The following is a 26,340-nucleotide window of genomic DNA, read 5'->3' as shown; positions in this document are numbered from 1 at the left end:
AACTATTGACCTGAAATTTGGTGCTCATATACTATGTGACATCTACTATCCGCTCTCGGGGTGATGATTAACCTCCAAGGTTATTCCACTTTTTATTTTTATTTTATTTTATTTTCGAAACAACTCTCAGAAGCGGCCAGCAGGGCGGCCATGTCACATGTGTACGGGCGGCGTTCTCATTCCATCCACCTTCACATCCCCTACCTCTTCAAATCTTAAGTCATTCTTGAGGCAGATTGAAGACTGCCAGCTTAAGTGAAAAATTAAGGAAAACGTACTTGCATTGTAAACACTAATTTAATCAGTTTTAATGTGCAAAGATGCCGACGAAAGAAGAGAAGAAGCAGGCCGCTAGGTAGGAGAAAAGAAGAGCTGCTCAGGAAGCAGCTAGCGCATCAATGTCTGAGAAAATGAATGCTAAATGTACAGAGAAAGATTATGAAAACTATGAATACTCAAGTCAAGTGTATTCACTGCACGCTATCGTGCTATGCGCCATTACTGGTATTGTGTATTTTGCAGGAGTAGAAGCAGTGTGACAAAGGAACATCTCCCAGCTACATTTTGGTTATGTCAGCCTACTCACTAACAATACAAACCTAAAAAGAAGACATTCTATGTATAAATCAACTGAATGAGTATATAGTAGCTTAGAAACAGCTTAAATTGGGCAAATAATATCATCTAGTTACAATTTAGCAAGAATGCCATGTTGGTCTCTGGTGAGACACATGCAAGGAAGAGCTTATTAGTAGATATGTGGCCAAAAGAACCAATGACAGGTTTAAGAAACATAAACTTTGCCCAAACTAACCCAGTTTACTTCTGGAAAGAGATGATATACATCTCAGTTGCTTTTCAATTGAATTGGTCTGCTTGGCATTTGGCAGAAGAGGAAATGACTCCTTTATACCTGGACCACATTAACTCTGCTCAACCACAGCCAGAAAATGAAACGCCACCCAGGTATACCTTGGCTAGTGGAGACTGAATGGAACACACTTCCTGTTTATACCTCTTGGCCAATCTGGCCAGCTCCGATAAAGGTGAAAAAGTAAATACTGTCTAAATATGCCTACAACAGACTGTCCAGCTCTCTCAGTGATTGAAATGTAGTGGAAAAGCTTCACAAGTGACAAAACTGTCCATTAACACCCCAGGCAGACACCTTCTGGTTGCATCTCAAGTAGATTTGTCTGCTCCACCCTAGGAATAAAAGGAAACATCCACAGGCTAAACCTTGGCCAAACTAGCTACCTCTAATACATGCAAAGGAAGAGACACCTCTGGAATACAATTAAGACAGATTGGCCTATTTTGCTATTTGCAGGAGCGGAAACACCTCTAATGTACAACTTGGCAAAATAGGCATTGTGATGCATCGTGCCAGGGGTCTGTGGCTGTGCAAGGTTTTTAAAAACAGTGTGGCTCGAGTTTTGTGGTTGTGGATGCATGCTAGCACAAATCCATGGGGCCAGAGAGGGTTTGATGGAGAAATTGGCTGACTGCTTGTTTATATGTGAATCTCACTGATGCTCCATCTGCCACTATTGAAAGCACCTACACTCACAAGGAGAAAAAGGATCTGAGGACCAAGGACACAAAGAGAAAAATGAAAATCAGGTAAGAGAAATCCCAAAAGAGAAAGTTCAGAATGAGATGAACATGTCAGTGCAGAGGGGAGGAGGTGAGGCATTTGAGTGGACTTATGATGGAGCTAATGGAATGGTCCTCCAAGGGCACGTTGATCCTAATGAACATTAGAAGGAACAAGAGCAGCTGAGTGGTCCAAGGGTCATCCCTCAGACAATGACAGATGGTGGCAGGGTGATGGGCTCCAAACATCCCAGTGGTGATTGGCTAAGGAGGCTGAGAGTTAAAGGAGGGAAAAGAATTCAAAGGTGTCTCCAATCCGCTGAGAAGACCTGGGTGAAGAGAGAATTACGAGGGGTGAAAGGCAAAATAAAGAGAGAACCTATTCTGACGTTTAATTATAGACTAGGTTTTTAATTATTTATTTATTGGTTTTAGCTTCACAATTGTACTGTCATGGAGGATTATTTATTGAAAGATCTGAAACACACTACACTTTCTGGACACTCCTGAAGTGTTTGAATTGCTATGAAAAAATACACTTTTTCACCAAAACTTCTTGTTTGCTTTTTCATTCACCCTAGTCCATCTCGGTTATGACTATTGATGTCCCAGGAAATTGAAGACGCCAAGGCTATGGACTTCTAGGGCATCACAGGCCTGCTCTGCTACAGAAAGAAAAATAACGTTTTGTAGCACAATGACCAGACTAACCAATTCTAACATGTAAAGAAGAAGTCTCTGCTTGACAAGTTTTGTCATGAAGGAAATCTCTCCAAAAAAATGAAAAAACACCCCCTTGGTTACACCTTGGGAAATCTAGCATGCTATGCTTCAAGCAGAACAAAAAAGACCTCCAGGTTACTTTTTGAGAGAAACAAGCTAGAACATACCACCCAGTCATCCATCCACACACATACTTTAGATAAATACATATGGATGAATCTTTCAGTACCAGAAGTATCTGATCCAGACATATTAGTAGTCCAAAATGATGACTACACTGGCCAATCTCAGGAAGTGGATACCACTGTAATGTAATAACAAGATGCCAAGTGTGTTTTGCAAGATGCATCAGAACTGGGGCACTGATAGGATAAACAGCATGCAACATTGATTTTGGAAAGTTACTGTAATAAAATGAAATGAACTTAAATAAAAAATGGCAAAATGCATTCAGAGAAAATGTAATAAGTGCAAAAAAAGTGAAAAAAATACCGCCTTCTACATTGATCTAATATAAGCCAGACATTTCTTTTATTTATAAAAGTGAAAATAAGCAAATGAAAGTGCTGGCAAGAACAGTCCCATCATCTTCTCAGGTCCCAGCAGGATTCATTCATGTCTGCCTCTCTCCGCCTTGTAGGCCCGCTTTTGGACTTGAACGTCAGCTATTGTTCAATACCACCAATGACAGGTTATGCCGTCTGTGGTCGCTGCCTTTGCTTGAAATAATTGAAGAGTGCAGCCCAAACCCGAATGAGACAGACGGCCACCACAATGTGCAAATTGACCACTTTTCCTTCATCCTCTGCAGTGCTATAAAGCCCGCTGTTTACAGGGAGAGATGGCAAAAGGTCAGAGTTGCATCTCCAAAAATAATCCTGCCGTCAGGCTTTGAGAGCACTCAGGTTATTGTAAGTCTATTGTTTTTCCGCAAGAGTGAGGAAACTAAAGGAAGACAGCATGTGTCATTTGTTTATTTATTTGTTTGTTTTTCTTCTTTAGCTACATTCCAATTATAGATCTTCTAAAGGAGCAAAATCCTGCTATGGTTAAAAGTAAGAGGAACTGGCTAGGGAAAAATCAGTGCCATATAAAGGTGAGATTCAGGAAAAAACAGCTCAGGAGATGGACTAAGGAGCAAACTTAATACATCATGACTTTAAAAAACTGTGACTGACAAAGGCAAAAACTTTAAAAGGTTGCTTCTGCATTGACATATGTCTACCTAGGACCACATCCAAATAAAACCTGAAGGCACTGACTGCCAGCCCAACTGGCAAACTGATCCAAAAGTCTGAACTGTCAGGAGCAGGAATGTCTGACTCCCTGCTATCCCTCCAAAGCTCATCACTATCAAGCCTCCACTTATGGTTTCAGCCTGGTCATCTATAAATATACAAGGTTGCTGCAGTAGAATGGTGCAGAGACCACTACTGACATTTCAGAGCTCTTGGCTCTGAATGAGAATTTCACTTACACTAACTTGCTTTGCTGTTCTTCCCTTGGATTTCTGCAGGGAATTCAGGTTACCTCTCTAGATCCAAAAATAATAAACTGCCCTCAGGCTCACACACTCTGAGAAGCGGCCCTCCTCTAACACTGGTCTCAATGGCACCACGTTGATTTAATGCACTCGAATAGCAGCACTGCAGATCGAGATGAATGATAGGTATGACAGGATAGTTGTTAAGACCAAGAAGGTGTTAAAAGACAAAATGATATTGATTTTCAGTTATCCAAAAGATATAAGAGGTCAGGCTATGAGAAGGCATGCAAAGCAAAGATAGTGGGATCTAAATGCACTATTCTGAAAATGTTGTTTGGAGCAAAGCTACAGCACTGATAAAATTCAGCACTCTGTTTTAATTTCTTCTCTCTACCACAATAACCTTGGCAGGCATTCTCCCTTGGCCTTGTTCATCTTTTTGTTGCCTAGTGTACTAGTCATTCAGCCGTCACAAACTAAGTCCTCACTGTCTTCCACCCGCAGTTTACTTGCGCCAAGTCGCGATCTTGCAAGGCAGAAAAAAAAATCCTAGAGGCCTATCATGCAGCAGCAAAATGTGTGGCAAAGAGCAATGACAGGTCTGCAATGCCCTTAGATGTCTGGGGCAGCATGAGCACTATGTTGAAAGGATCAACATGTGTAAGGCATGGGTCAGCTGTTGAACCTTATTCATGATGGGGCTACCAATTGCTCCCCATGAATGTGGAACTCCAGTAATAGCTGGTCATAAGATCACACTGATTAAGTGCCTGCCCAGTGTACACACCTCCAGTGGCATACTAGCGATTTGATAATTTAGTGAAATCAGTGAAATCCTTGGATTGGCCCTGCTGTGGTCACTCGTGGCATCTGGTGGAGCCCCTTGAAGATGATCATTCTTGGATCTTCTATAAAGGAAGTAAAAGTTGTAAGAAGACTTCTGTAGGTGAACTTGCAGAAGGATTAGTATCAAACCTTGAGAAACAAGAGACAAGGGACAGCTTATCTGCGCATACTGAAACCTAACCCCATTTTCTCCATAGGGTCAATGCTTCAGTATGCACGATATTTGTATTTGGTTTGGCAACATAACACCTGTGAATAAGAAGAATTGACTGTATATTGAAAATCAAAAACCAGACAAAGTTATCAGAGCTTATCCATGTCAATGAAACCCCCCCAAAGCAAAGCAAAAAGACACAGACAAAATGCAAACAATTATAGGACAAGGTGTTCTTGAAAACTGAGTATCAACTGAAAAGGATAATGAGGAGGTTAAAGGCTAAAAGATGAGAAACCTTTACAAAAGACAACTAAGCATCCTTCATCAGTCGAACTACCCAAAACATAAGGCCAGAACAACAATGTAGTGGCTTACAGATAAAAACGTCAAGGATCAGTAATGCTCCAAACAATGCTTGGACAACAGAAGAACTGATAGTAAATTACATTTCAATTTTGCCAGTTTTCCCATCTATGTACATAAAGAATAATGTCAAATTATAAAGTTTCCAGACATCTAATACAAGTAGAGACCTATCCTAAAACGCTCATCAGCATAATTTGTGTCAAAGATTAATTTTTCCATCTTCTGTATCATTGTGATGAATTCATGGTTGTGGAGAGCTGGAAAATATGCCAGCAGCACTGGAAGCAATGTAGGAACCAAACCTGGATGAGGCACCAATCAAGCACAGGGAACATTCATTAATATACTCTTGGGCAATGTGCATGTGCTATATAAAATATCGATGGTTTTGGAAACAACTACCCAGCTGTCTTTATTTTCTATACCTGCAACATATTGCTTACTGTAGTCCTTCAAGTGCCTTGTATTGTCATTTACTGCTATATATAACACTATAAAAAAGTCTTGACATTTGTATCACTTCCTTTCTCATTTTAATTCCATACTTTTTGCATTACTGTATTCAAAGGCAGTGTACCTGTTAGTTTAACATTACAATTGAAAGTGTCTTACTAACCTCTTTGTGAAACAGGTATAAATGATTGTGTCTATGGGCTTTTCTTACTTTTCATTCTGTACTTTAAATTAAATGAATCTTAAGTGTAATAGGCAATATCTGTATGGACTTCACATCTCTAACTAGATCTCAGACATGTGCCCATTAGGTTGACTGGTATTTCAGATTTGCCCATATGTGAGTGGGTGAGCCTTATGGTAGACTGGCATTCAGTTGGGTTTGGTTCCACGTTTACTATGATGCTGGGATAAGCCCCGCCCCCTGAAGTCTTTAGAGCATTAGAAGAATTTTGACTTGAATAAGCCATTCAGTCCTATCTACCATTCCTCTAAAATAAGTTGAGTATTGAAGGTTCCAAAAAGTCCAACTCAATCCAATTGGAATACGTAGATTTAAGAATGTCATGTTACGTTGTTATGTAATTGTAATAGTTTATAGTGCTCTGGGCAATAAATGGGAGTGCATAAATAGGACTGCAAAACAAACTATATTTATTTTCCTTTGAATTGCAGCATTGAATCTTTTTCTGTATGTGTTACCATGCCATTATAACACAGTACCTCATCTTGTACTGTCATGTAAAATGCATCAGATGGTGTTTTAAGATGGTGTTTTAATTGTACAATTTTGCCAAAGGTTTGTTGACACCTGATCATCACAATTATATGAGTTTGTTGGACACTTCTATTCCAAAACCCTGGGCATTATTATGGATTCCCCCAAAAGCACATGCTGGAACAGATCAGGACCTTCTCCAAACTGTCCCCACAAAGTTTGAAGTGAAAAAATGTCTAAAATATCTTTGTAGGCTGTAGCATTACTAGTACCTTTCACTGGAACCAAGGGGCCTAGTCCAAACCCAGATCAGTATACCGCCTCCATCAAACATTATAGGGGACACTAGGCAGTCTGGAAGGTAGTGTTCTCCTGGCATCCACCAGCCCAGATTTGTCTGTCATAGTGTTTCTTAAACTATGGGTCTAGTGATGTCTGAACTTGGGTTGTTGTGAGAAGTGAATGAGAAAGAGTTGTGAAGGGTTTACGGAAAGTCTTGCAATGGATTCCAAGAGGAAAACAATCCCCCCAGGGGATGATCGACAGAGATTTACCAAGGGGGACCTGGGGGATATATTAGCAGCAGCGCCACAAGATGGATGGATCCCTTGATGACGCTCCAAGGTGATTGCAGGTTTCAAAGACACGCAGAAGGCAAAATTGGATCACGAACAAAAACGTTTAAGAACAACTGGTCTATTAGACTTTCAGATAGTAAAGCATGATTAATTATTTCAGTAAACACAACTCAGCTTCTCCAGAGTCCGATGGTGGTGTGCTTTACTGTACACCACGCTAGCGAATGCTTGGTATTTTGCATAGCAATCTTAGTCTTGTGTGCAGCTGCTTACCATGGAAAACCATTTCATGAAGCTCCTGGCGCACAACTCTTGTGCTCATATTGCTTCCAAAGGCAGTTTGGAACTTTGTTGTGAGTGATGCAGCAGAGGACAGGCCATTTTAAAGTGCTATGTGCTTCAATAGTCGGTGGCCCTGCTTTGTCAGCTTATGTGGTCTGGCACTTAATAATTTAGCTGAGGTTCTTCTTAATAATAATAATAATAATAATAATAATAATAATAATAGATTTTATTTAGATGCTGCCACTTCACAATAATAGCACTTACACCTGACTAGGGCAGATCAAGCAGATCAAGAATTTCACAAATTGTCACAGTATGCAAAGGTGGCATCCTATGACAGGGCCGCGTTTAAAGTCACCAGTACTACCCATTTTACTGCCAATGTTTGCCAAAGGAGATTGCATGGCTATGTGCTTATTTTATGCAATTGAACTCAAATATTTGGAGTGGTGTCTACATGCTTTTGGCCAATTAGAGTATGAAAGGTGTTATATAAAATTAAGACATAGTGAAAAAGCACTAAAATTGAAACATTTAGGCAAAGCAAATTTGCACAGTTATGCTACTTAAAACACATTACCATTCACACTATACTATTCATAATTAAGAAAATCCAACAAACGCATATCATTCAAGTCTTTTTCTAGAAGATATCTTGATGAAGTCCCAGAGTAAGCATAGTGTGGAGGTATATGGACATGGACCATGAAATACATCATTTTATTAAAGGGTGACGTAAAGCATGTTAAACGAGAAAGGATTTCTTGGAAAAATCATTAGCTATGGATTCCTGGCAGTAAAACCTGACAAATAAGAAAGTGCATAGACTTTTGAAACCACATAAACTGGATTCATTTCTGGACATTGTCTCCATGACTAGGAACAGTGCCTACAGCGTACTGGGAATGGCTTGCTCAGGAATGAGTTTCTTGCTCATCACCCAATATACTTGGACTTGTGTCCATGAGAGCAAGCAAAGAAGATGTGCAGCTCATCCCACTCCAAGATGCTCACTAATGTGCTGCATCTATACAGTATGACATGTTTTAGTTAAAAGCCATCTGCTCTCTTTACGTATCTCCAACTTCTGCATAAAAATTTCTTTTTTTTTTCTGGGAATAATAAATATTTTTTAATTTTATGTTGGCAACCCATCAGCATGCTCAGATGAGGGACCCTCATTTGACCTTTAAACAGAAGTGTTGTGGCAGTAAACTCTTCCTCAGCAAAGAGGAGCACAGAGATCATTTCCTCTGTCGATTTCCTTCAGGAGTGGACAGTGGGAGTCTGGAAAAAAGAGCCTGAATCCTTAGCAGCTATTTCTAGTAGGTAGCTGCTGGACCAGCTGATTTCCTGGCACAGCGCCAGGAGCCGGAGGGTCAAATTTCCCTGTTCCAACACACACTTTGCGCTGAGCGGCTCAGATTGCTGTTGAGACAGCTCCAACCTGAACTGTTTGCAAAACAAGCTAAGGCAGGCCAAAGTGGTCACTGAGGAGATCAGCAATCTTTGACCACCCAGGCATCTCTAGGCGTGTCATAATGAAATTCAGAAATTAACATCTGCTTAGTCTGTGGCCACCAGAGGCATCAAACATACATATAAGGTTAATACAAATTTCATAAGCTTCCAATGATGTATCTTTTTTTTTCCCCAAGAGCTTATACAAAAGTGAAATTTCCCCTTGGGATTAATAAAGTATCTATCTATCTATCTATGTATGTATGTATGTATGTATGTATGTATGTATGTATGTATGTATGTATGTATGTATGTATGTATGTATGTATGTATGTATAAGTACCACTGACATCATTTATGATTTATGACTTGTCTCTGCAAAGATTAAATCCAGAGCCTAGAGATATGCAGAAAGGGCTGATAATGATGGGAGCCACAAGCAGCATAACCACCAGCCCAGACACTTGCAGTTCTCATCACTCTAACCCAAATCTGAGAAGGTTATGAGACATGCAGGGTAAATGTAGTAAAGCTAAGCTTTCATGTGGGGTCATCCTTTCACCTTATCAGGCCCCATAGGAAAAGCTTTGCCAAATCGTTTTTACTTCTCTAACAGATCTACTCATATCCATCTATCAATTTTCTGAAGACACTTAATCTTGTTAAGGGGTCACAGGGAGATGACGCTCATTCCAACAGCATCAGAACCTAATCTGGATAGAGTGCTGGTCCTTCCTTTAAACACACTATCTGGAGCTGTGAGGCAGCCATCTTAAGCACGATGGAAACCTGTTTTCTTCTGAAGCAGCACTAATCATATGTATTATTTAAGCACAAAGGCTGCTATATTAAATAAAACTGTGGCAGGTGAAGCAAATAATGTAACTTAAATAACAACTGTGAAAAACGTGTATATATTCCAGCATCCATTCCACCTGCAACTTCAGAACAGGTAATCCATCTAAAGCTAAACATGTTTGTGCCCAGCCACAACTTGGATGGGTGACCATCCAAGAAAAGTTTGGGTTGCTGCGCTGACAGAGGTGCTAATGAAGCCAGCAGGGGGTGCTTACTCTGTGGTCTGCATGTGAATCCTAATGCCCCAGTGCAGTGATCGGGACACTGTGCTGCAAAAATTGCTGCTGTCATTCAGAAGACATAGAAAATGAGTTCCTCACTCTCTGTGGTTATTAAAGATCCTTAGACATCTTTTGAAAAAGAGTAGGGTGTACCCAGGGCTGGTACCACCATTAAGGTGAATTAGGCATTCGCCTAGGGCACAGATCATAAGGGGCGTAAACCCCAGCCGCATGGGTTAGCAACCAAACAGTCAGTTGGCACACTAATAACCTTGGCCTGGGACACAAAAGAACCTAGCACCGGCACTGGGTGTACCCCAATGTCCTGGTTAAATTGCACATCACAGCCTCATCCTTTCTGGCCCCCTAATCAACGCCTGTCTCCTGCTGGCTAAACACCGCTCTTACCCCTTCACCACCTAATAGCTGACATGTGTTGAATGAACAGGTACAAGAATCCAGGTGAGTGCTAAACATTGGAGGTGGTTGCAGTGGCTCCCCACTATCTTTAAAAATTGTTTTGACACTCCAGAAATGTGCTATATACATGTCCATCCACCCATCCATTATCCAACCCGTTATATCCTAATGACAGAGTCACGGGGGTCTGCTGGAGTCAATCCCAGCCAACACAGGGTGCAAGGCAGGAAGCCAGCCCACCACAGTATATAAATGTCATTAATTATTATTATTATTCATTTTGGTCTGATTAATGCTGTCTGTCATTACAGGTCTCACACAAACTCTACAGCAGATGGAATACCCATTAATGACAGCAGCTTCCATTGCTCACGCAGACATAAACTCAAAACACATCACTGTTGCACACTTTCTTCTCGGGCTCTTTTGTTTGGTTCATAAATCAGTCCTAAAACAAAGGAGAAGATTCAGCCAGGCAAGTCTTAAGGATACTCCAAAAGGTGTGTCTGCCTGTGCTTCACCCCTTTACAAGCATGTGGTAACAATCACAAAACAAAATAAAGAAAAAGCCAATCTTATAGGCTTACCCCAAGCTCAGGGAATCAATTTTACACAAAGAATCAGACTTGACATTATTTTATTTGCCTCGCCCTACTTTAGCATGAATCCCGAAACACAGCAAAGCGGAGGAAAATAAACTGACGAAGTGATGATTAACAGGATGTCAGGCCTACTCGTCAGGAGCAGGCACCTAGCTGTCCGACTTGATGTCTTCGTCCTCTCCTCGCTTCTGCGATGCGCACAGGGGCGCGCACGGCGGCGTGCTTCAGCATTTTGGCCGGAGCTGCCTGAACAGAACGGCAGTCTGCCATTGTTAAGGACCAGCTGACCTTGAAAAGCGCTGGCCGCTGTTCAAGACATGCAGCTGCCCTACTTTCCAGCATTTCAAATAGATTGTGCAGATTGTCTGAGGGGGGATGCATGCTCACTATAAAACAAGCCTGCAAGTTTTTTTTGGTTTTTTTTTCACGAAAGCCAAAGCTAGCCAAGTCTGAGGGAGCTCCTTTGGAAGCCTGCAGCCTTTACCTTTGGTGGCAGATAGAGACACGCAGATAACGGTAATTACTGCGAAGATTTACTGCTCTCTCTCTCTTTCTCTCTTGGGCCACAGCTCCCCTACTCAGTCTATCCACCCCGAGACTCCCCTCGGGACTTAGCAGCAACTATGACTGGCTTTCTGAGCTGAACAAACAACAATGTGCGACAAACACCCTCACCCCTGCTGAAAAGTGCAAGAATCAAGTTAGCCAAAGCAAAAATAAGACACCCCTGGGACCTCTCCAGGTCTTTGAGTATTACGTTCGGAGATCAGGGGGTGGGTTTAAAACAAATCGCCTGAGAGCTTCAAATGAGGAGACTTAAATGAAACACGGAGGACCTACTGAAGGATGAATAGGCATATGTAAAAGTCACTACATTATACAGACAGACAGACTGATAGATAGATAGATAGATAGATAGATAGATAGATAGATAGATAGATAGATAGATAGATAGATAGATAGATAGATAGATAGATATGAAAGGCGCTATATAATAGATAGTTGCGTTTCCCTAGCAGATAAGTTACAAACATCTGAAACTTGAAACCCAGTGAATTTGGCATAGGGTGCTGTAAAACAGATGTGGTCACCTACATGAGTATTATATTGGTGCTGTTAATGTTACAGTGCTCACATGTAAATTAATGCAAAAACTAGCCAAAAACACGGCTTGAAAGTTCCAACAGCACCAATGAACTGCAAGATTTTGAACTCGGTAATCCTTGAGGAAACAGTCGTGTTTTGTTACGCTTAAACCTTAAACATGTCATCCCAAAAACACCTTTGGAGAAGCTGACAACCGAAAACATGTCCTTTGTAAAAACGTGTCTACCTCCAATTTATTCATTTAAGAATTTAATTTATTATATGGCATATCCCAAAACGTCTTCTTGTATGTTTAGTCTTAAGAAAAACATGACAGCAAAATGAATTAAAAACTAAGACGAAAATGATTGTTAGTTTAAATGAAATGGTTGTATCTAAAAAAAATCCAGAAAGAAATGTATTGAAGCTTTAGTTAAATTGCCACAATAAGATGAATTTATAAGGAACATGTCACGAGTCTGCATGAGGTATAATAAGAGTGCCAGAGCAGGCACTCCATGAAATTCGAGAGTATAAAGAATCATAAACAGTGGCACAGATTGCACATAAACTGATTTAAAATCATATTAATATACTAAAACACGATGTTCCGTTCAAATGAGAGAAATAAAAATGGAAAAAGTAACCACAAACTATTGAAACATTATGGCTAATAATCACCTCTCCGTTGAACGTGTCCTCCTGGCTCGTCTCTGCCACAGGGCTGCAAACCGCAAGCAAGGCGATCAGTGCAAGCAGCTCCCGCTCCCAGGGAAGCTTCATCTTCAACGCATCCATACTCGCCCAGCTCTGTAAGCGCCGCTGTATATGAGCTACAAACCGAGCTGCAACGAGAAGTCCGGTCGTGTCCGTGCCGTAAAGCCAGTCCTGAGTGTCTGTTGAACGAACGAAATCTGCAGGATGTATGGAACCTGGCAAGTCCTAGAATCGTGGTGGAGTCCGGTTGTCAGCACAGATCCGATCTGCGCTGGATTTCGGGAGCAGTTGAAGGAAACATTGCGCTGCTTTATTCGGAGCGACACCAACACACTGAGGGATGGAAAAGACGGAGGTCCAAAATAGCGGAAAGTGAGCATTCACAATAAGTCTCTCGGAAAAAAAAGACAGAGAGCTCGCAAGACTCGCAGCGTCATCGGCTTTTCATCTACTACTGTAGTTATTATGATGATTGTGACGATTAGGAATCGTCAGGCGGCGTAAGGCTAAAACACGTAAGTGTGCAGCGCGAAACTAAGTTGCAACTATTTAATAAAACGCGGTCTGAGGTGCTCGCTCAGTGTTGAAGAGACGGAGTGCCTCGCGCTCCTCCTCTCCTTACACCGGCGGGCGCAGCCCATAATCTGCTAGTATAAAAGGCGCTTGCAGAGCAAATGCCCTCTGCATCCGAATGAACGGACGCTAAATTTCGCGTTCAAAATTCATACATTGGCGAAATAAACCAGGAAAACATTTGATATTCTACTTAGAATTTCAGCATCATATTATTATTTTTTTCATTTGTGTGCATACAATAAAACAACATAATAACCGGGTCCATTCTTTGGGCCCAGGGTTAAATTGAGGTAGAAGTCTATTTAATGGATGGTGCCTTTCTTAGGATATGACATGTCCCAAGTTGTGTGATCTTCTGTAATTCTTGTATTTTGATGTTACCTGCGACCTGTTGGTTATATTACACCATTCCTTTGTTTATACATCCAAGGGCTTCTCTTGCTATTGGCATTGTAGTTGGCTTTCACACCCCATATTCATTCAATTTCGATTTCAAGGTCTTTATATTTTCACAGTTTTTTGGTTACGTTTACTGAGGTGATTCTTTCAGTCAGGATGGACATATTGATGAGTTGGTAGTTTTTTTCCTTTTTATTCTTAATCACAATGTCTGGTCAGTTGGCCTTTATCTCACGAGCTGTCTGTATTGGCAGGCCCCACAGGACTGTGATGTTATCTTTTCTGTTACTGCTTGGGGCTCATGCTCATACCGCTTTTCTTGTGTCTATGAAGATATTCAGTTTTGGCCAGTTCAGGGCATCCTGACACAATATGGCTAATGGTTTCCTGGAATTTACCACCTATCCTGCACGCTGGGTCTGTGCCATCTTTGAAGATTTTGTTCTGGTAGTAGTTGGTCTTGATGGCCTGGTTTTGGGCAGCAGTGATAAAGCCCCCTATTTCAAGTTTTAGGCCAGCTATTTTCAGCCATTGGTTGGTCATATGTTGGTCTACATGTTATGTTCTCACCTACTTCTTTTGGGTATTGCCTGTGCATTTTGGTTTCTTCCAAGTTTGTTTCCTTTATTCTTGGGTTTGATGCTTTGGTTTTTGTTTCACTTTTCAGGTGTGGATGGTTGGAGCTTCATTTGCAAGTTGTGGTGTTTCAAGGAGGTTGAGTTGTCCTCTGAAGCTTGTGGCCATTATTATTATTATAAGAAGAAGAAGAAGAAGAAGAATGTAAAGTAGCAAAGTAGCAGCAATATCATAATTATTATACTATCACAATATGAACATGGTAGCCTGCACTAATGTTCTTCCTATGTGGTTTTCCTCCAGTTTCAATGGTTATCCTTTGATAGTCTACAAATATGTTTGGCTCATACTGGCAGACAAACCTGTTCCAGGCAGGGCCATCTTAACAGCATCATAGGCCCCCAGGCAAAGTAGTACACTGGGGCCCCTTATTTGATAGCAAAACAGAAATATACATAGGCATCAGAAACATCATGAGCCCCTATGCTTCTGGGACCCACGGCCAGTGCCCATTGTGCCCATATGTTAAGGTGGCCCTGACTCCCAGTGTGGATGTAGGTGTGATTGTGCCCTGTGATGTTTTGGCACTCGGTCCCAGGTTGGTTCATGGATTGTGCTTAGTGGTGCCAGGATCCATACCAACTCTCTCCAAGATCCTAAATGGGCCAGAAAAGGGATCAGTAGTAGGTTTTTTAGGTTTCTTAAAATTAGCTAATAATCATTATATGAGTAGATATAAATCTTTCCTCAAGATCCAGAATCTTTTTTAAAATGATAAAGAAAATAAATGGCTTACTGTAGGAAGAAAAACAAGCAAGAAGAACATTTTTCATCTTAGTGAATTTATTGAATAAATGACACCCGACCTGTTCCTTATGTGTTACACTGGAGTTTCTTTGCTGAAAGCAAGGAAAAGAGATCTGTTAGGCGGAGGTCAAAAATGCTGAATTTTTATGTCCTAATTAATGAACTTGCCAGACCTCCATTAAAGTGGCTGCTGTCTCCAGCTACTCTACTTTTTATCTTGGCTGCTTTATATATACTGAGATAAAAAAAAATAGTTGGCCCCAGAAGCAGTAGTCCAATATATATGAAAACCTTCATACAAAATAAGCAAAACATATGTAAGAAATTATTCCAAAACCAAGGAAAATGGCAGAATTATTGGTGTCTAGAATTAGGTCTCAAGTCTGGGTCATTAGTATTGGTGTAAACCCCCATGTCTGGACATACAAACATCTGTGTGTCGTGGAATTCAGCCCTGGTAGCATCCAGCCAGTTTCAGAATATTACCTGGTGTGCTGATTCTCAGGCCATCTCAGCTTTCTATGAAGGAGTGTAAAGCTTTTGATGAGCAGTACTAAATGTCAGTGTCTTTTGTTGTTTTGAGATGCTGTGTTATTTGTGTCTGAAGTTGATTCTCACCCCATGCTACTGGGATAAGCTCAGTCCCCTGCCACACTGAAATGGAGACAGTTATTTGAACATTTTGAACTGTAGCTGTTTTCACACAAACTTTATGGTAGAGCTTTCATTTATATGATAAAGCTCCTCTGCATTTGTGTTCTGATACAAATAGGGAGCTGTGAATAGCAGTCTTTCAGATGTGTCCACTGTTTCAGAAAATTTTCTGAGGAATAGAGCTCTCCATCCCTCATCTTTACCATCTGCCAGTAGCTTTATTTCACCTTTGAATCATTTTATTCATCTTTATAGCATTACTCATTTTTAGCTTCAGGTGCTCAATACTTTATTTCCATGGCCTATGGATCCTGTGAAAAATCAGCCAAGACCACTCAGCAGCCATAATCAGACAGACTAGCAAGCTAAAGAGAGCAAAGCCTGCCATGGGGATCTCTGCTGCTGATTTATGAAATTTACCTTGAAGTTTATTAAAGGAGTGTTGGCTGGGGTTGGCTCCAGCAGACCTCCGTGACCCCGTGACCCTAGATGTAGCAGGTTAGATAATGGATGAATGGATGTTAGCAGTCTGTAAAAAATGTAAAGGGAAATGAGGAGTCCACTTGTCTCAAAGAAAACCCCTCGCCATAAACTCCTTAGAGTTTAAGGGTATGCATGAGCCTTGTGTGGTGCCAACTTGCATCAGAAAACTGGAGGAAAGCAATGTTACATTGAGGGTGCACGTGGATTTACACCATTGATGTACCTCTCCTGGGTTCAACTGCTAGCCTGTTCACTATCTCTTTGGAGCTTCTCTGTTCTTCCTGTGTCCACATGACATTTATCCAGTGTAAGTATTGTTGGTGGTCGTTGGACATCCCATCCAGATGGAAAGGTAGCCCAGGTTGACAGGAGGGGAGGCCAGAGTAGGACAATGATGGATTGTTGCCCTGACCAGGCTGAGAATTGAGTCCTTAACAGTGCGAGAGGCAAGAATGATGAAGGGATTGGGGGAATTATCCCCTGACATACTAGAGGGTAGTGTTCCTTTGTTGATGCTCCCTTTTTTCAGCCCAAATGCCTGCTGGGAGGTGTAGTCCTATAGAGCAGCTTGTGTAATGCCATGGGTGCCACCAGGGGAGGTACAGGGAGAACCATCCCTGAATTTTAGAAACTTCTGCCTGACCCAGAAGTGCTTCCATCTGAATTTTGGTGGACACTGGAAGTACTCCCAAGATCCAGTTAAAAGGGGGCTGCTCTGCCTTGCCTCAGGGAGTTAGAGTCAGGAGACAGAGGATAACAGTTGTGAAAGAAAGAGGAATAGGGAGAGAGGAAATAAAAGGAAGGATTCAGCATCCAGATACGTACTGTACAGGGTGGTCCAGATCTAATTATGCAGATCTAGATCATCTGGATGACTTTGATTTATGCAGGGATGATCCCAGTTAGGTGCAAAGATGATTCTTCATGTCGTCAGTTCGCACACTTCTCGATGATCTGGGATTTTTTGGGTGATTTTCTATGTAATAAACTTAATAAGTTATAGCGTAATGAAAATTGCATAATTAGATCTGGACCACCCTATATTATACACTATATAAGTTACTTGGAGGAATAAAATCCATTATAACTGAACCTGTGACTGTGTTCATGTCAGTTGTGTCTGGGGTTTGGGACTTCGTGGAGCCCCCTGTCTTCCACACCAGGCACTTTGGTTTCCACCCATATTCCAAAGCTGTGTGTGTTAGGTTGATTTATGACTCTTCGTTGCCCAAGTGTGACTGAATAAGTTAGGTTAGATAGATAGACTTTATTATCCCAGAGGTAAATTTGTTTGCAGCAGGAAAGCACAAAACATAAGACAATGTTACACAAATATAAGAAAATAAGCTAAGACACAGCAACTGACAGCCAGTGTTATCATGTGCACATATACTCAAGGTTAGTACAAAAAAGAATAATTACTTTTAACAGAACACAAAATAATAATTCAGAACTTAGCACCATCCCTACAAGCAAAAAAAATTCAAAATGTTTATCGCTCCGGGCATGGCTACCATCAGGGTATTCTGGGTGTGCACTGAGGTGCCCACGACAAAGGGTCATTTAAATGAGTATCTGCGACCAACGTGGACCCACCCAATGAAAAGACTGAGTATCAGCTAGTTCAAATAACCAATGAGGACAAGCACTCAATGAAACAATAGAGTCTCAAGCTGCTTTAAGTCACCCTGGGGCATGTGGGGGTCTTAATCCAGCCTTGGCTCTAAGAATAAAAGAGTTCTTAAATCAATTAGTCTTTACCCTCAGGAAACTCAATCTGTAGCCTGATGGAAACAGCTAAAATTTAGGGAAAAGAGGATGACTGTTGCCTTCCATCTATCAAGTATGTGATACATCTTAGTGACACAGGTCTGCTGCAAAACAATAATTTTATGTTCATTTTTATGATGCTGTTAAGATATTTTAAGATTAAAATGTGTGGGTGTGAGTCTACCAAGTTCAGAACTGACATTCAGTGCTCATTCCTGATTACCACTTAAGATAAGCCCTAACTCCCTGTGATCCTCTAATCGTAAAGACAGTTTCAGAGGTGTAAATGATGTATTTAAATTTGATAGACTAATGTTTTGTCCATGGCTAGTTCCTAGTCTTAACATAAGTTTCAGATTGACAACAGTTATAAAATGTTCAGCGAGCCCAAGTGATTCATTGTGTTGCATATGGTTGATTGTTAATCCAAAAGGCTGTCTGTTCATTCTCCACCCTTGAGTAAATGTGTGATCCTGAGCAGTTTGTCAAACCTCTGTGCTCCTAATGATGAAGTACATACATGTAAACACTTTTAATGTGTTTAACCTTATAAGGTACCTGCCAAATATACAATGAATAATTTAATATGCATCTTGTACTATCCTGAGCTGGAGTGCTTGGGACTGTTCCATTGATGGCATACAAAGAGTACATCAAATGATAATTGAAAGACTCTTACAAATCATTTTAAAACTTGCAGCCCACTGTTGGTGTGGGTTTTGCACAATTGTCTCATCTTCGTAGTACGGTTTTTCTCTGGGTACTCCAGTCTTGTCTAATTAATGCCAAAAAAAACTGTATGGTCAGAATAATTATTCATAGAAATGATCACTTCTGAGCAATTTGCAGCTCAACTGGTCAGAGAGAGCTGTCAGGTGTGAGGCATGAGGAGAGATACTCAGTTTAGACATTTAGCCTCCACTAGGAAAGCAACAATGATGAAAACTCTTAGAGAGTCCTGCTAGTGTTGCTAGAACAATATGGAGGAAGGAGCAGTAATAAACTCTGCTTATGTATAAAAATAAAAGCCAAGTTAAAAACAAAGTTGTTGAACCTCAACTTGCCTTAATATAACTAATTGCAGCAATAAAATAAATATTCCATGTGGGTTTTTCAAGAAAAGTGTACATGTTTATCCCTAAAAGTTCTGTTTCTTTCTCTTATAATAAAATCTCGACATGTAGGCTGCTTCTAATAAGGTCTTTCCTCTTGAGCTTGTTTTGCTAGGCTAGGTTTTTTTTCAACATCTGCTCCCACTTTCTCGTGTTAATGAGAACTTTAACAGAATCACCCAAGCAGCCAGAACATCCCAGTTATTGATGAATCTTCCAAGTCACAAGGGGGTGCCTGTGGGCAACAGTACTGGCTGTAGTTCCACTGCTGATGAGTCACTGGTAAGTTTAAATAAGCATCCATTCCTTTTTTAAAACCTGCCTATCCTGGGCAGTGTCACAAGGCAGCTGGAGCCTATCTCAGTAATCACTGGGCACAAGGCAGGAATAACTCCTGGACAGGGCGCGAACCCATCACAGAATGAATACATACATAAACACACACTGGGGCCAATATATAGTAGCAATATCAATTCAAATATATCTAATGTAAGAAATAAAAAAAACCTGCTTTGAGGCTCCACATTTAGTATTAGCAGAAGGACTGATAGCATTATCGTGTGTACAGAATACAGTCAAATTTGTACCTGCATGTCTGACCTTCATACAATATGTCACCTCTGTAGTTCGCTAACTCAAGGAAATAGACCAATATGTGATGTAATGGATTTGTATATTGGTTAAGATGTGAGGTTCCATTGCAAGTCAGCAGTGGGGAGGGCATGTTGGTCACAGTGGTCCAAGTTAATGGACAGCTTAATTATATTTAGAAAGTAAATAACACAACTTTTGAGAGGTATGTTGATTTGCTTTGCCACCCATGCCATTGTGTCATGATTGCATACAGCTTATGGCCAAGTGACCCAGTGGTGACACTACTGGAATGGAAACTACAGAACATACCATATTGGATGGCTCAAATCCCTCTGAGTAGAATGGAGAAGTCAGTAAATTTGCTTGTGTATACAGTATATATATATATATATATATATATATATATATATATATATATATATATATATATATATATATGTTGCATAGTTTTACTTTTAAATAATGCAAAGAGTATGCGACACGTGTTTCGCCCTAATTCTGGGCTCATCAGGCATACATACTCACTGCACCCCCTCTCGGGGATCGAACCTCGGACGTCAGCATAGATAACCACCCATACAATATGATTGTGTTTCAGACTACGAATGCCATGAATGTAGTTACCCCAGTCTACATGCTGTCAAATAAATGAACCACACGCCGTGGCACAACGTAAAGAGGCTTCGCCTCTGATGCTGACGTCTGAGGTTCAATCCCCGAGAGGGGGTGCGGTGAGTGTGTACGCCTGATGAGCCCAGAATTAAAGCGAAACACATGTTACATACTCTTTGCATTATTTGACAGTAAAACTATGCAACATTCTATGATCTGCTTCTTGCTACTGAAGAGGGCACCATGGCGAATGTTTGCCGACTTGCAGACCGACCACAAGCGTTAGCTTAACCACCCATACAATCAGATTGTGATTCAGACTACGAATGCCAAGAAAATTATATATATATACTGTACATATATATATATATATATATATATATATATATATATATATATATATGTATATATATATATATATATGTATACAGGTAAAATTCTGTTACAACGAACTGGCAGGGACCTACAAAATATTTTGTTTTAATGAAAATTTTGTGGTAATGATATTCTGTATTTGTCACTATAGTGCCTTCTTTAACTTGCATCCAGGAATTTGCAATCATTTCAGTAGCTTCTTTCATGTTAATTTTAATCTCCTTGTGTCTAGCATTTCCTTGTGATAATACACTTTCAGGATGCGAATAATGCCCAGATCCAATGGCTGAAGCACTGCTGTGCAATTTGGTGGGAGAAATTCAACTCAAACAGTATCTAAATGTGGAAGCATGTTGTGGGCAGCACAGTTATCAATCAGAAGCCGAATCATCTTTTTCTTCTTCTTCATATTGTAATGTTTCCGAACTCTTTTAGGATCAAAACCCCCTCCCCCACCCACACCCCAAACGGGAATGACACGTTGAAGTGTGTCCCGAAGCGTGATTGCTGATTGTCCATTGCAAGGGCAGGGCAACAGCAGGATCACAGTGGTGCAGTGAGGCGCCACAGAAGCAAATCCTAAAAGATTGTGGTTGCGCTATATCTTGTACCCCAAAACATGAGGCTGAGTCTCAGTACTTTAGCAAAACCAGCTTTATTCAGCTTGAAACAGGAACAGCAGGGTTATTTATTGTAACGTGATCTGCCACTCTTCTATAAAAAGACACAGCAGTCAGGCAGGGTTGTGACCAGGTTAATGGCCAAGTAATACCGTTCCCTGCATTTACAATGTTCCTGAAGTGTTACCCATTGCATGGTTGCACTCGGGTCCTAATCTGGATCCTGAGTTGGTTTGTTGTGTTGTGGGTGCAGCAATACGCTCTATCGATGCGTGCTCCTAACCTTCTCCTTCTCCTTGCATCACCCATCGTGATCATTTCTGTTTTCTTTGGTGAAGAGCTGCAGCAGAGCTGTGAGCCTGCTTTTGTACCGGCAATTGGTAAACAGTCTTCCACAGATGCGGTGACTGCACATCAGGACACTCTTCGCCATGTTGTCCAGTTGGGGGAGGTCCCAAGAGAGTTTAGAAACCTCACATTTCCTTGAATGAGTGCCATATTAATAGGAATGTTTCTCAACCGAGCATCACTGAACCACATAAAAACTGCTTTTTCAACGTCTTCAAATGCAGCAGTTTGCATACGTTTGCAACCCAAGATTTTTCTTCTTTTTTTGCTCGGTCTTTCAAGAAAGCTTAAAGTGTCGATGGCAAAATTCCGAATTCACTGGCAACGTCTTTTTTCTTTTTGCCGGGATCGACAGCTGCAAAAATTTTTTTGTGTCTGCCGTTTCTATAGGAGGGTGACAATGAGTTAAATTCCAATAGATGTTTTTCAAATGTTGACGAGCAATAAGCAAAAGGTATCACTGAAAACCACCAAAAACAAAAACGGCAAAAAAACAGTAAAGTAAAGAAGAGTTCGAAGAAAGAAAAAAAATGTACAATGTTTCTATTTGGGGATCATTGTGCACAACTGAGCTGCGAACACAGAACTAACTGCTCTCTGAATGATTCATTCAGGCATTTCAAGGTCTTTTGTATTTCGTAGTAACGAGATTTCTATAGACTCATGTCATATGGGGAAATTGTCGGGACCATAAAAATACTTCGTTGTAATGAAAATTTTGTTGTAAAGATATTAACAGAATTTTCTCTGTATATATATATATATATATATATATGTGTGTGTGTGTGTATATATATATATATATATATATATATATATATATATATATATACTGTATACTGTATATATACAGGGTGGCCCATATTTATGTATATGATGTTTCACAGGCTGTAGCATTTAAACTATTGCACGAAAATTATCGAAAATGGCATCACTATGTAGCCTGAGAATGGGAGTAACATGACTGAACATTGATGACCTGTGGTGGCAGCAAGATGGGGCACCACCACACTATGCCGTAACAGTGTGGCAGTGGTTGAACAAAACATTCCCGCAATGCTGGATCAGCTAGCATGGGCCTATGGAATGGCCAGCTCAGTCTCCCGTTTTGACCCCACCAAACTTTTTCATGTGGGGTTACATAAAAGACAAGGTGTATTGTACCAACATCGCATCCACAATGTGACTGAGCTACATGCAGCTAGCACAGAAGAATTTCAGAGGATACCAGTACAGATGTGCCAAGCCGCTTGTGACAACATTGCTCTTCGTCTTTGGTGTGTATCTATCTGGATGGCGCATTGGTGGACCATGCCATGAACAACAGGGGATGAAAAAACATTTAAGTTCCTTAATGTTCATGTTCCATTATGTTACTTGATAATAACATTGATAGTTTCCTGACAATAACGCCTTTTCAATTATGTACATATATATGGGTCACCCTGTATAATCATAAGTTACGGCTCCATTTTGGATTGGCCATTTCAGCATATTTCAAATTGGTTATATGCTGGTCACAAAGTGTACAGGTTATTGCATCTGAGGCTATGTGGGTCTTGTGTGGGTCACTGGTGTGCATACTTTAACTGCCGATATGGAGTAGCACAAACTGATCATATGCACATCTTGGCGGCCACACACCAGGTCCATGTAAGGCAGTGTCTCTCAGCCACTGGCACATGCCATCAGTGAGGTATGTGTTGTCATCTTTAGTTTGGGTCTCAGTAGGTCACCTAGACAGTGTTTCTCAAAGACCAGGTCATGACCTGGGTTGCTGTCGGGGGGTTATGGTGGATGCAAGAGGGATGTCTAAGTGATCGGCAGCGCTATGTGATGTTTGTTTCACCAAGAGAGACCTCCTAATATACTCATTTTACTAAGAGGACACTTTACAATTGCTGCTGGTAGGTTGTCAATGAATTTAAAAAGGCACAACCAAGTCACGGGACAATCAAGGTTGGGAAGCACTGGGGTAAGGAAAGTGGTACGGGCATAGCACGAATTAGCCACGAGAAGCGGCACCATTCAAAACTATAAAGCACCCTCCAAGACTCAGAAACATATGACACATGCGATACAATAATAATAACAAAAGATTTATTACTGTGACTAGTTTTTGAAGTTTCTACAACAATGTTACTCTATTTTTTCCTATAGACCCTGGCCATAAGTATGAATCACCTCGAAAGGATTGGCTGTATATAAATTAGAAAATAATTAATGAATTTATGTTAGAAGTTGGGTCACACAACACTGCTGCTGACTGGCTCAAATCTCAGTCTGGTCTTTGTTCTGAGTGGATTTGCTTTAAATAATCAACATTTCAAAGATTTGCAGGAACTGTTGGTTGGTGACTTTAAACTGGTCTGGTGAATGTACAGGGTAGATGTGTTCTACAATGGAGAGAGTTAACTTCTGTTTTGTGCTTGAACCTTGTGATAGGCAGAAACAGAAGTGTTTTGGAGGACCCTGATTCAGTAAACGAATCAATGAATGAATGTGTGAAGCTGTGTTGTAGTGATCATTTAAAAATTCTTAAAATTACTTTATCATGAAGTTTGCTAACTAAATGTAAATTGTATATAGAAGTATAGTGGTGCAGTGGTTAGCACTGCTACCTCACTGCTCAAGAAAGATGGGTTCTGCCCCTAGCCTGATTAATATCTTTGTGGAGTTGGCATGATCACTCCATAACCATATGGGCTTTCTTAGTGTAGTCAGGTTTCCTGTGTGGTGGCCGTGGGAAGAAGGGTCAACAAAAATTGGAATAGTTTTTGGGCCAACACAGCCCTCCCTTTACTAACAAAGTCCAAAAACAAAAATAAAACTTGTTGGCATAAAAGAAAAGTGCCACATAGCCAAGTAGCCTCTGATGGTCTGGGCCCTTGGGTCCTTTAAAATGTCTAGGTTGTCTCCGTGGTCAATGATGTCTCCTTCGGGGTGGTTGTCCCTTTGAAGCTAATGGGCTGGAGGGGACAGGGTCAGTTTCCCTCACTGGGCAGTTTTTATAGACTGTGGAGGAAGAAAATGACAAGGCTGTTAGCAGCAACACCTCCTCTTGGCCAGGGATGGTATTGTACACCTGGGAAGAACTTAGATGGTGATATGAGTACACATGACACTTGTCACAGTGTAAAGACAGTTTAGGATTGATTGATGACTTTATATGATTGTGGATGAAAGCAATCTGAGATGGACTGTTGTCCCCAATTAGGGTTCCTCTTAGTTCTTTGCCATAGAGTCCAGGCTCCCAGAACACTATAGATTCTGTATACTTGCTTAGTGTCAAATGCAGATTTTTTTGTACATCCAGGATATTTTTTAATAAGCCAATAGATGTTTCCTAAATCACTGACTCTGTCAAGCCTCAGATCAGTCCTTTAAGTTTTTTTTGGGTTCAGACATTATGAGCCTTAATGTCTCCTCTGAAACAACAGCCTAGGCGGATAACAAACAAGACCAATGGACCCATTCACTAGTTTTAAATAATAAAGCCCACGCATTAGGCTTTTAAGTAACAACCAAGGGCGTCTGGCGCTCTTTGGAAGTCCTCTGTGGTGCAATTATAGTACCCTACATGAGTGCTGCATGTCATATTTCACTCTACACAGATCTTATCTTTTATGGGGGAAAAGAACCCATTCTGTTGCTGCTTCTAAAGGAAATCCTTTCATAGATACACAGAATTTGCACATTGCTCTATGAAAGCCTCGTAAAAATGAATGATGTTTCAGTTGGTAGACGGAAACAAGTCCTAGCAGTAATAATGAAAAGCAAGAAGCATGTATTTGTGTCTTTGGCCAATTTCATTTTAGGAACATTGTCTCCAAATAGTGCTGTTAAAATGACCATCACTACCAAAATGATCTCTCCCTGTTTCCTGTTCCACAATAACCCTAATTCTTAACCACACAACCTCATTCATGGTCTTGCTTAAAGACTGTATTTCTTTAAAATTGTTCAGTTGTTCAGTGTCACCGATCAATGCCATGATGATGTGCCTGCTCTGTTTCATGCTTCATGGGTTCACTTCACTCGAGTCCAAAACTGGAGTTTTAATTGTTGCTCAGATTTGAACTTATACCCCTAAACTATTGATATTTTTACATTTGACACAAATATCAAGGATAAAACTTCCATGCAATTTAATACCTCTCACCGTACAAAATATACACTCCATTCTTTACCAATAAAGCACCCATCCAGTTTAAGCAACTCACATTGGGTAAGTCTTGTGGATTTCAGTCTGACTGACTGGTCACAATTACTCCGCCCAAATAAAATTCATCTGAAAGTAGGCCACAAACATTTACTGTTGTTTACTTAAAAATACACTTAGTTAAAAACACATTTCATAAAGAGCTATTGTCCCAACAATACTAATTCATTGCATTTTTTCCACTCTTTGTCTGTTGTTGATTTGTTTCTTTTGTGTTAAATTATTAAGGGCCACACATTGCCAGGTTTGTAAGCACTTCTGTTCTAAGGTTACATGATGCCACCATGTCCAAGGGTAACTTGCCCTAAACTCCTATTACAGATGTGTTTGTCACTTCTGTCTGTGACCTCAGCCCTTGTGATATTTGCATTAGCATGTCCTACACTGGAATAACAGACTGTCCAGGGATGGTTCCTGCCTTGCGCTTGATGTTTCCATGAAAAGTTATGAGTATCCATGACCCTGGAATATGTGGGCTTTGAAATTTATGGGAAGAATTTAATGTTTATTTTATTACTGTGATACATTGATTTATTTAAAGTGGTACAGTCATTAACACTGGTGCCTTCTAGCTTAAGAGTTCTCAATTCATTTTTCTGGCCTGATTCAGATCACTGCA

General features: G+C 40.6%; 2 protein-coding genes across 2 annotated transcripts in view; one reads left to right on the top strand and one right to left on the bottom strand.

Annotated features, from left to right (window-relative positions):
• Nucleotides 1–13,194, bottom strand: part of LOC120535391 (matrix metalloproteinase-15-like) — a 60,655-nt gene extending 47,461 nt beyond the window's left edge. The window contains exon 1 of the mRNA XM_039763209.1: nt 12,538–13,194. Within this exon, the coding sequence (XP_039619143.1) occupies nt 12,538–12,654 (117 nt within the window). The 5' untranslated portion in view covers nt 12,655–13,194. The remainder of the gene's footprint in view (nt 1–12,537) is intronic.
• Nucleotides 11,243–26,340, top strand: part of LOC120535392 (adhesion G protein-coupled receptor G3-like) — a 98,201-nt gene continuing 83,103 nt past the window's right edge. Inside the window, exon 1 of the mRNA XM_039763211.1 lies at nt 11,243–11,286. The gene's annotated coding sequence lies outside the window, so the exon portion shown is untranslated. The remainder of the gene's footprint in view (nt 11,287–26,340) is intronic.

This window comes from Polypterus senegalus, chromosome 9, assembly GCF_016835505.1.
Source record: "Polypterus senegalus isolate Bchr_013 chromosome 9, ASM1683550v1, whole genome shotgun sequence".
Taxonomy (NCBI): domain Eukaryota; kingdom Metazoa; phylum Chordata; class Cladistia; order Polypteriformes; family Polypteridae; genus Polypterus; species Polypterus senegalus.
The sequence above is the reverse complement of the archived record's forward strand: the minus strand, read 5'-3'. Positions and strand labels throughout refer to the sequence as shown.